The sequence below is a fragment of the Dasypus novemcinctus genome, chromosome 6, assembly GCF_030445035.2.
Source record: "Dasypus novemcinctus isolate mDasNov1 chromosome 6, mDasNov1.1.hap2, whole genome shotgun sequence".
NCBI classification, from domain to species: domain Eukaryota; kingdom Metazoa; phylum Chordata; class Mammalia; order Cingulata; family Dasypodidae; genus Dasypus; species Dasypus novemcinctus.
Window position 1 is genome coordinate 91,136,575 of NC_080678.1, and position 11,535 is coordinate 91,148,109.

Genomic DNA, 11,535 nt, shown 5'->3' on the forward strand with positions numbered 1-11,535 from the left:
CACCCAGAGCAGGCTCAGCCAGTGTGTTTCAACCCCTCATGTCAGAAGCAGAGGCTGCATGGGGAGGCCAAGTGGGATGGCTGGAGGCACGGAGGCCGGTGGGCACGGTGGTGACCTGAAACTCTTAACCCTGAAAGTCAGTACAAGGGGCCTGAAGACCCACCGATGCCCTTTCCTGACAACATCTGGAGCTGGAATGGAGCATTTTTGAGTGCATTGCCAGCATGGTATAAAATCTATCACATCATAATGAATCAATCACAGAGCTGTTTGCTGCCTTCTCAGCCTTCCATGGACTAAATAGATCAAGTTCTCCATCTCAGAAATCCAGGGCAAGGACCTTCCTGGAACACCTGATATTTTGGGTCACTCTGCAGTTGACAGTGGCGTCACACTTTGGCAGAACTTCCTAAAAAAAAAAGAAAAGATAAAGCCATGCTCCCTGCATTTCCTAAGGAGGCCTTGATGTTAATGATCTGCCTCCAGGTGAGTGGCAAAAGGTCTACCTTCCAAGGGGTTCCAAGGGTCCCTACCTGGCCACTAACTATGGACTGACCTAGGGAGCCACTCATATAATCTCCATGGGGGCAGTTCAAGGTGGGGGTGATTTCGGGTGGCCAGGGAACCCCAGCAATGACATTTTGGCAGTAGACCACCAAAGGCTGAATCTCTTACTGGGAGTGTATTCAGTGTTTCTATGGAGTGCTTTCCATGGAAAGGTCAACTTCATTTTGCAAAGATTCCTAGTGGGAAAAAAGAGGAGAACAAAAAGGTGAGCTCCTTTGCTGCAGGAGGATATTGTGAACCAGATCCAATCCTTGCCCTGACAGCCATGTTGGGCACCGTGGGACCCCTCACTTCATGTGCCCATCAAACTGCCCAGCAACAAGCTCCCCTTGGCACATGCCATAGCCATAAGACCCCTGGGATGGCAATTCCATGTGTCAACTAGACTACGTTGTGTCAAACACGGAGGTTGGGTCAAACACTCGCTTAGCTGTTGCTGGGCAGGTATTTCATAGATGGGGTTAGCATCTACAGTCAGTTGATTTTAAGTAGATGTGATTGATTACCTTCAGTGTGGGCAGGCCTCATCCAATCATTTGGAGCAAAGAACTTGAGAGCAAAGAACTAAAGGTTCTGAGGAGAAGAATTCTGCCTCAAGACTTTACCATTTCTTTCTCTCTAAGTTTCTAGTCTGCTGGTCTCCCCTCTGGATTTCAGATTCCAGACTTCAACATCAATTCTTAGTGATTTTCTAGCCTGTCGGTGACACTATGGAATTCAGGCTTACCAGTTCTCACAATTATGGGAACCAACTCCTTAAAATAAATCTCATTAGACACACATACACGTGCTCTTGTCTGTTTTTCCGAAGAGCCCAGACTAATACAGTCCTGAAACTTTTTGACAGAGGCCCTGGAGGTTCCTAAATGTTTTTCAGGGGGACTAGCCTCCAGGGTGGGCATTGCAGAAACCAGGAAGTGATCATGAAGAGTGGGCTTAAGATAGGGGAGGCTTGACCGAGGAGTGGGGTTGGGTGAGAAGGGGCACAGGCCTCTTGTCTCCCCAGGCCGCACATGCCACCCAACCTGCTCCCTCAAGGCCCACCAGTCAGCCACGGGGGTGGGGTCAGGCACCCTTTCCTTGTGGAATTGAACCCTGAATCTCTACCAAGATTTCAACTTAAGCAATACAGTCCTTAAAACACATCCAGCAGGGTCAGGATTAGGAAAAGGCAAGCAGGGCAGCTAGAATGCAAAATTTAAGGAGGCACTCTTCCTAATGTAAGGAAGCCCTCGTTCTAAGTGTAAGGAGGCGCTTGTTCTGGATGTAAGGAGGCGCTTGTTCTAGATATAAGGAGGAGCTTGTTCTAAAATGTAAGGAAGCCCTTGTTCTAAATGTAAGGAGGTGCTCTTTCTGGAGTAAGGTGGCCCTCGTTCTAGGTGTAAGGGGTGCTCCCTCTCAGGGCCTTCCAGGTTCAGGGTTGGCCCTGTGTGAGCCTTTGGTAAGTGAACCTCAGGTGCATGAGCCTCAGGTGAGTGCCTGCCAGCCCTGGCATCCAGAGGTGTGCGTGGCCCAGGCCTGAGGACTTGAACTACTCACGGAGGTTGGTCCACCCTTCCAATCCTATTTCCTACCTGGTGGCAGGCAGGTGATTGGTGGAAGAGCCTGGCCAGTACCTCTGAAGCTGCCTCCCCAGGGCCTCCCTAGTTTAGTGTGAAACTGTCCTACCTGCATCAGCATCCAACAGAACAAACGGCCCCGGTGCCCTTGCCCTGAGCGGGGGGTGGGGGACCACGGGGCTGACAGTTTGACACTGGAGAGAGGGGAGGAAGGCCATATACCTCAGGGCTTCAGTATAACGTGTTCTTTATAACAAAGAACTGCCCTTATCCCTGGCTGCGCTGACCTTTCCCACACAGGTAGGACAGATGCTAAGGCGGAACCTTGCTACACTTCTTACCCCTCTCTAAGGAGTCTTTAGCTTTACTCCCCTTTCATTCCTCCCCCAGGATCCCCAGCCACCACCCCCAGCTTCACAAAACCCCATTGCCAGCCTTCCAGAGCACAGTCTGCCCCGGTTCTGTCCCCCACCCCAGCATAACCCACAGTGTTCACTCCCCAGCCTTCCCTCCTCCTCTCTGCCCTTCTCTTCCCATCTCTGTTCCCTCATACCCGGGTGAGTGGCTTTTAGGTCTGTCTTCCCCACCCTCAGCACAGGAACTCTATTTCCAGAGCGGCTGTGCTTTCTCCTGAGGTCAGTTTCCTGAGCAGTTTGTTCTACTTTGGGCTTAGCATGGGCCAGAGATCCTGCAGCCAGGAGCCTGTGGAACAGGCCTGGGCGAGGTAGCTGCCTTCTGAGCTCTGGCCTCAGAGTCTGTGTGTTGGGCTGTAGTTGAAATAGCTTGAGGCTCGAGTTGGAAAGGATGATGCCTGGCTCTTCCAGCAATTCACAAATTGATCTGCTTCCTCTTCTGGAAGATAGGAGTCATACAGACATGCACCAAAGGGAGGCTGGGAGTGTCCAATCTTAACAAATTATACAATGTTGTGTAAATGTAGACAGTGGCTGATAGAGTAACTAGGAGAGGCAGGCTGTTCCCATCAGCACTCTCAAGGGGGAGGAGAGGGCCTAGTCTCATCCTTTCCTTCCATTAATGTGCATTTTTATTGTGGCTAAAAAGCTGTTCTCTATGCATTGTCATTGCTCATTGATTTTCCTATCTTAGATCCTTCACCCTGGCCTGGTCAGGATATAAGTGGTCCAAAGCCTCATCTGTCTCTGTGTCTCGTGTGCAGCAAGCTCTGTGTACCTGGCTGGGCCCAAAGGGGCCCACGGCAAGGGCTGAGGTTGGCTTCTGTGATATTTGAAGTTGTGTGGGCCCCAGAAAAGAATGTTCTTAAAGATAATCCATCCCAGTGGGTGTGAACCCATTGTAAGTAGGCTCTTAACATAAGATGTCATCCACCTCATGCAGGTGGGTCTTAATACTCTTTACTGCAGTCCTTTACAAGAGAATGAAATTCAAACAGAGAGAGTGAAAACCATGGAAGCTAGAAGCCGAAATCAAGGAAACCTGAAAGAGAAGGGAGAGACCAGCAGATGCCGCCATATACCTTACCATGTAACAGAGGAGTCCAGGATTGCTGGCAGCTAATTCTTGGGAAGAAGGTGTTGTCTTGATGATGCCTTGATTTGGACGCTTTCATGGCCTTGGAACAGTAAGCGTGTAAGCTACTACGTGCCGGTTGTAAAAGCCAAGGCATTTCTGGTATGTTGCTTTAGCTTTTGACAGCCTAGTAGACTAGAATAGCCCGTCTGTGTGTTGACTGTGAAGAGGATGTTCCCCACCTTTGATAAATGGCAGTTTTTGAAATTTCATTTTCCAATTGTTGCTAGTATATAAAAGTAAAGTTGATTGTTGCATATTGATATTATCCCTCCCTCCCTCCCTCCTCCCCTGCTTCCTTCCTTTCTTTTTTCTTTATTGCACTGGCCAGGACCTCTAGTGCAATGTTGACTTGTTATGGTGAGAGTGGACATCTTTGTCTTATTCCCAATCTTAGGAGAAACACATTCAGTAATTTACCATTAAATCCTGCACTTTGTGTGTGTGCGGATGTCCTTTCTTAGGTTGAGGACATTTCCTTCTATTACTTTTGCTGAGAACTTTTATTGCGAAAAGAGTGTGGATTTTGACAAATGCTTTTCTGTGTCTGTTTAGATGATAATGTGGCTTTTCTTTTTTAGTTTGTTAACGTAATGAATCACATTGATTGATTTTCACATATTAAACGAACCTTGCATTCCTGGGATAAACTCCACTTGGTTATGATACATTTTTAATATATTATCCTTTTTATATATTTTTCTTTGACTTGGTCTTAACAACCCAAGCTGAAAATGTGAAGAAACATCTTACCCAGTCTAAGGCCTTTCATAATTTTGCCCTTTCGTCCCAGTCATGGATTGAATGGTCTCCAAAAAGATACGTTGAAGTCCTAACGTAGCACCTCAGAATGTGAAATAGAGTCAGGACAGATGGAATTAGGCAAGATAAAATGTGCTCATACTGGAGTAGGGTGGGCCTGACTCTATGGCTGGTGTCCTCCTAAGATGAGCAAATTTGGATGTAGACAGGCAGAAAAGAGAACAGCACAGGTCACTCAGGCGGAGAATGCCATGCTTACCAGCAAGTCACCATCGGGAGCCAGGAGAGAGCCTGGAACAGTTTCTTCCCACAGCCTTCTGAGGGAACACGGCCCTGCCGACACCTGGATTTTGGACTCTTATTCTTGAGAAGTATAACTATGGGAGCACACATTCCTGTTTTCAGCCATCCTAGTGTGTGGCGCTTTGTTAGGGCAGACCCAGAAAACTGAGACTCCCTTTCTAGCCTCGTGGGCCATATCTTGTTTTGCTCCTTTTATCTTCTTTTCTTTCCATCCCACAAGAAGAGCCAAACCCTCTTACCTGTGTTGTCCCTTTGCTCTGTTTTGTCCTCTATGATCTATGTGCCCTGGAGATTACTGCGTTAGTCATTGCTTTACTGAATCTTTACAACCCCAGAGGGTAGGCATAATTATTATTTCCTCTCTGTGGATGAGAAAACTGGAATTTAAAGAAGTTAGGTGACTTGCTGAAGGCCATACACCTAGAAGGACACAAACCCAGATCTGTTTGCTGGTTCCTGAATAAATGAATTATAAGCAGAGTTCCGGATTTGTTGTCCTAAATCTAAGAAGATGGACACAAAGGATTAAAGAAAGACATGCTAGCACCTAGTCAAATTATTTTTCATGGTAGGGGGGTGGAACAGAAGAAGGGATATTCAGTTTACTCAGTAGGACCATCAGAGACTGCAGAAGCAAAACAGTTAACATTAACTTGGATTATCTGAGAACAATGTGGTCGTGCACGGGTATTCAATCTCCCTGCATATGAGTAGGAGTGCATGATACTTTCTTAGATGGCAGGGGGTGGTCACGGGATATCTATTTAAGAGGGGTGGAAATTAGCATGGAGGGCCCAAGATGGTTGCTTCAGAAGCATTAATTTTTTTTTTTTTAAGGCCTTGACCAAGGTTAGGGTCAAACTATACATTTGCTATACTCTTTTAAACATAAATAGCACACCTGGGTTTTAAGTGCTTCCTTTGTCTTAGTCTATATTAATAAACCAAGTCTCCAGTTTGAAAGGAGTGTGCAAGGAGTGTGGTGATTGGAATGCAGCTCTGTCCTTTATGTATGGAGGCAGGTTAATGGGTCAAAAAACCTGGAACAAAACAAACCCCCTGAGTGATTCCAGTTTGATACACAGTGCTTGATTTGTGACAAAGAGCACTTTAGCCTGACAGTCAGGGCTTGCTCAAAACAGCTTTGTCTGAATCCCCTCATTTCTTCATTGGCTCTGTTGTGCCCCTTTTCTTTGGAGCTGCATGCCAATAGCCCATGGATATTCTACTGCATCGCTGCTGTGTGACTTGGCAGCCTGGGGTTCTAGCACCAGGCCTCCTGTGCTATGTGACCTCTGCTAGCTATGTAAAGATTTTGAGCCCATTTCCTTGTCTTCAAAATGGGGCTAATCTCAGCACTCCAGAACTCCCAGACTCGTGGGACTACAGCAAGATGTGAAGTGTTTTGTCAGCCATGCATGTCTGGACCATAGATGGAAGATCCTACTGTGCCTGTTCCCTCTAGAAATGTGTACAGATGTGTCTGTCTCCAGACGGGGTCTAGGGATGGGTTGGTTGGAGATGGTCATGTAAGTGCCAGTAAAGCTTGTATGGCAAGCTCAGAGACAGAGAATGAGCAGCTGGATCAAATAGAAGTGTCTTTAAATTTAGGAGGTGTTCGATGCTTGACTGTGTATGTCAATGTAGCTGTGTTCATCCTTGCCAAGATATGTGCTCTGGTCAGCATGACTGATGGTGGGGGCAAGAGGGCAGAATGACAGAGGCAGCTCTGGTACCCTCAGTGTGCTTTGTATCCTCGGTCACCAAGATATGGAGACACATGTTCTTTAGCCCACATTTCGGTGAAGGGCACGGAGGTTTCTGGAATAGGCAGTCATCCATTCTACTCATGCTTCCTGAAAGGTGCTTCACCCCACCAAGCCTTGGCTTTCCCATGGGGACGAGGATGATGATGCTTCAGAGTGTAGCAATGAGGATTAAATGAAATACTATATTTAATGCATGCAGCACAAAGTTTGCCCTGCAGTAAATACTCAAATAATAATGTTCATTTTTAGCCATTACTGCCCAGAGCTTGGGTGGAGAGTGATAAAAACCTTAAGTGTTGTTCATGAGCAGCCTCAAGTTTGAGTCCCTTTTGCTTTCAGGAAAGTTGGGGGACCTCCCTAAAAATGGTCCGGAGACATTTCTGGGCAAATCTCTTTGGGGGAGGCCATAGCCCATCCTGTGCAAGGACACAGCTTACAGAGCAGGGTTTCAGCTCCAGGGGTCAGGGCTTAGGGCTTGGGGACTCCCTTCCCTCTCTAGAGGGCCTTCTGGGCACAGCATGTGCCCTGAGTCCAGGGGCCTCCTCCATTCTCTGCTGGAGGCTCCTGCAGGAGGGGCAGGGGCTGAGCTGTGGGGAAGGGGAGGTTTACCAAGGTTCATCCTCGGGTGTAGAGAGGCCTGCAGTAGGTCACAGGGCAGCCAATCCTGCTTTCCAAGAAAAGCAATGGGGGCCAGCCTCATATGACAGGACTTTTCCTCATTTTATGGAGGGTGAAATCCCTGGATCTTTGTGCTCCCCCATCCCAGTTAAGACCCATTTCCTCCAGTTTGAGCCTCCCCTGGGGCCAGAGTGTCTAACTCTGCACATCATCACCCTGTCTTCAGATGAACACAGCAAGAACCCTCTTGGACTGATGGGTGTTCCAGCATCCAACACTCTATCTGAAGTTCCCCCACTGGGTCAGCATCTCTGGGTGGCACCTGATGCCCTATATCAGCAGCAGAAGCACCCAAAGACCACAAAAATGCACACTCACAGACTTATACACACACAGGGGCACACACTCAAACACATACACAACTCGTGCATAGGCATACACATATGCACATACACACCTACTCATACCCACTCACACATACCCTCACAGACACACTCAACACACACACACTCACATGCTCACATGCACACACATATACACCCAGACACATTCACGCTCACACATATTCATGCCCTCTCATGCACACTCAATGCCTTCTCTGGCCCAGCAGGTAATGCAAGTGTAAGACAATAGGCTGGGGCAGGGATGGGTTGAGTGGGGATAGCCTGTGATGACTTGGAAACCTCATGACTGGTCCAAAGGGACAGAATTTTCTAATTTTAGAAACTTTTTCAGTTAGGTGCCCCTAAACCACCAGGGGTGAGGGGCTGGGTCTGAGGGTTGGGCAGGAACAGTCCTACAGGGCATGCAGTGGAGAGAAACTCAACTTGGAGGGTCCGCAGTGAAACTGGACACACAGCCCTCAGGAAGCTTCACCCTGAGGAGCTGGGCAGAGAGAAGGGGACCAGATCAGCCAGCGGGACACTTTCCAGGGCATTCTGAGGCTCAGCTACTGGCCCTGGGTCCTGACGGAGACCCCCAGAGTCCTGGTGCCCTTGACCTCCGCCCTAATAGCTCTGGATCCTTCTGCAGCCAGGTCAAAGGCAGAGGCCACAGGGCTAGAGGCCCACAGCCTCTCAGAGGTGGCTGGTCCCTGCAGGTGCCACTGCAGGTGCCCAGGCACCTGGTCTAGCTTCTGCAGAGCCCACGCCCTCCCCACAAGGTGCCACCTTACATCCCAGGTCTTTGAAAAGGCTCAGCCTCTGTTTCAAGTCTTGTTTCCTGGCTAGCAGCAAGGCTCCTGCAAATGAGGCCCGGACTTCTCAACAGAATATTTAAACCAAAAAGAGGCTTAGGGGAATAAGGAGCTTGTAAATCTTACACACTGGAAAGAGGCCAGGAATTCAGTGAGGAAGGAAGAAACTTGAGATTTGCCTGTGGGTGCCCAAGCCCCTCTTTAGCTCTTTAGTTTCCCACTCTCCCCCAGCACTTGAGAAAGCCCAAGCTTTCCAAATGATTTGGAAGCCTGCTATTAGAAGGGAGCTCGCCGCCTATTTTTAGCCTGGATCTGATATCAGAAAGAGGTGGGACCCATCCCTCCACATCGATATAGCAGCCCTCTGTGCAGAGATAAAGGGCTGTGGTTAAGATCAATATGCACCAGTCGCTGGAGGGGAGCTACGGACCCTCCCTTTGGTTGAGATAAAGCAGACTCTTAAACATCTTTAGCTAATGCATTAGCAGGGTAGACATATACATCTTTAAACAGCTTCCCGACAGGAGGCAGCCCTCAGCTCTGGGTGGAGTGTGACCGTCTGGTGAGTGGCCTTTGCAATACCCGATGCTGAAGAGGCTCACTTAACAATTTTGGAAACCAAGGCTGGGGGAGGGGGGTGGGCCAGGAGCCACAGTGGAGGACAGGATTCGAGCCCCAGAAAGGTGAGCCCTGTTTAGGGTTACGTTCACCACCCAGGATGGGCTGTTGGGGGCGTCGGTGGATATTGACAAGGTGGCTCAGAGGGAGGCGGGAGTGGGAACTCCATTATCCCTCATCCACATGGGGTCCTCCGAAGAGGCTCTGGACGCTTTCCTGGTGCCCACTGGGCAGGGTTCTCTGCCCTGGGGTGCAGGGTAGGCTTTGGCCAGAGGCCTGGACTTAATGGAAATCAGGCCTGTGGCATGACCTTGGTCAAGGTCACCTTCCCTCTAGGAGCTCGGTTGCTGCATCCCATAAAAGGGGATGGGGTGGGTCTGAGTGATTTCTAACAGCCCTTCCTGACCCAAATTGACTGGCTTAGATGCTGGAGGAACCCCCTCAGCAGCCCCACCAATGGCCCCAGCTCAGCACCTGCTGGAAATGACTCAGATCCCCGCCAGGCTTGGGTGTGTGTCACGGGGCCTCTCCCCAAGATCTTTACAGTCTTTTCCATTTAGCTGTACTGTGTCCTTGCATCCTTGATTTTCCAAAGCACCCTGGCTGACAGGTCCAGTTATCTCCACTGCACAGACCCCAGGACACCTACCTGGTAATTGACAAGCCTGGGCTGGGACCAGCAGAGAGTGAGTTCAAGCCTGGGGACCCTCCCCAATCAACAGGCCCACGTGGAAGCTTTCATCGTGCAGCAGGGCAAGACTAATAAGCAGTGCAGGCATCTTCCTTGGTCCGCGAGGGAGGCGGGGAGCCCAGAGCTAAGGGCTTAGGCTGAGGGCAAGGGGCTACGGGTCCCTTGAGGCAGTGAACAGGTAGAGCTTGGGATCAGGGCTGGCACTGCTTCTGACCATCTAGCCTCCAGCTGAACCAGCAAGCTGGGTGGAGGACAGGCGCCGTGTGGAGAAAGCCCAGGCTTGGGTCCATTTCCCTCTGAACCCACATTCCAGCCCTAGACTGGGGAGGGGGCCTGCGTTCTACAGTGCTCTCTGTTAATGGGGTCCCAGGGCGCCTGAGGGAAGCCCACCGCCTCCCGGCCCAGCCGTCTGGCTCCTGCTCCATGCGTTGGGAACTCTCTCTCCCTGCAGAGGGCTGTGGTTTGAGTAACACAAGATGAGCTCAGCTTACCATTTCATAACAGCAAAGCTGGGCACCCCAGGCCAGCACTTTACGATCTCACCACCAGCCTCATGACAGCCCTCCGCAGGTGGCAGGCAGACCCCACTGCCTCAGTTCCACAGGTGGGGACCCCGAGTCCGTCACCAAGCAGAGAGAAAGCAGTAGGCATCCCAGCACCCAGCCCTGGAGCCCCTACCCGTGTGCCTGCTGCTGCCTGCCCGGCTGTGTTGATGGGCTGGCGGGAAGGAAAGGGAAGGACAGGTGTTGCCAGGTGTGCCTGCCCATGCGCCAGCCAGCTGGCTCCCTCCTTCTGCAGCCCCGTCTGCTGTGCCCGGTGCTCTGGGGCTGGTGGTAGTGAGGCGAGTCTTACCTGCAGCAGTGGTGATGCCTAGGAGCCGGCAGGTATATTCCAGCCCAGTCCAGAACCCCGGGAGCTTCATGGTGCCAGGGCAAGGGCAGGGTCCCACAGGTCACGCAGCAGAGGCTCAGGCCCCAAGATGCTTCAGATGCCACTCGGCAGGCGGGGGGCTGTGGCTGCTGGCTGCAGGTCCTGGAGCCCCAGGGCCCTGCCTTCCCGCACCAGTCCTGGCCGCCACAGTCTCGCCGAGGTGTGACTCGGGCTCACCTTCTCGGCTTCATCGCCTGTGCCCTTGCCAGGCACTCAGCTTAATCATTACCTTGGAAGAATGTCCCTGCTGCTCCGAGCAGCCCTGGCCCGGCCTGGAGCTGCCGTGGCCCCGGCACTGCAGGGCAGCCGGAGACCAGTCTGATGAGGGCTGGGCTGGTGCAGCTCAGAGCTGGGAATTAACTGTCTCTGGATGGGGGAGGGAGCTGAGGAGGGAGCCAGGGCCCTTCCTCACGGGGCAGGGCAGGGAAGGGCACACCTGGACCTGGCACCTGCCAGGGGAGCATCTGTCCCTGGAGGGGACTGGAGGTCTGAGCTGGTGGGCCAGTGGGATTGGGGGATGGATGTGTCTTTAAATCACCAGCAGAAACACATTTTGAAATGAGTTCCAAGCTTCATTCTTCTACTTCAGGTGGATTAGAAAGCTTTGCCCGTCTCTGGCAGGTTTGGACTCAGACCAGAGTTTGGACTTAGCCCAGGCCCAGGCCACAGGTGGACTGCCCTTGGTTTCCTGACATGCACCCCCACGTGGGATGTGGGGGTCTGTTATGACCCTTGGGGAGGAGGGTTGCCATGTCAACAATTAACTGGGTGACCTTGGGGAGATCCAAAGCTACCTGTGAGTCTTTGTGACTTTTGATGGAAATAAATGATAATGTTGGGCTGGATTGGTCGTTCCCAAACTATTTAAGCTGGACCCAGGATCTCACCCTCAAAAATTGGATAATGGGGGGAATTTTTGGTGTTTTTTTTAACCAATCCTTAATTTACTAATTGGCACAGTGGATTTGAAGGATG

General features: G+C 50.8%; 1 protein-coding gene across 2 annotated transcripts in view; it reads right to left on the reverse strand.

Moving 5' to 3' along the window:
- Nucleotides 1–11,132, reverse strand: part of TMEM72 (transmembrane protein 72) — a 31,988-nt gene extending 20,856 nt beyond the window's left edge. Inside the window, exon 1 of one of the 2 annotated variants that reach the window (XR_011649072.1) lies at nt 10,483–11,132. Coding sequence is in view for 1 of the 2 variants with exons in the window: in XM_058299197.2 (XP_058155180.1) it covers nt 10,483–10,552 (70 nt within the window). In the remaining variant the exon portion in view is untranslated. The remainder of the gene's footprint in view (nt 1–10,482) is intronic. The other variant, XM_058299197.2, reaches the window with a different exon arrangement.
- Nucleotides 11,133–11,535: the final 403 nt, after the last annotated feature.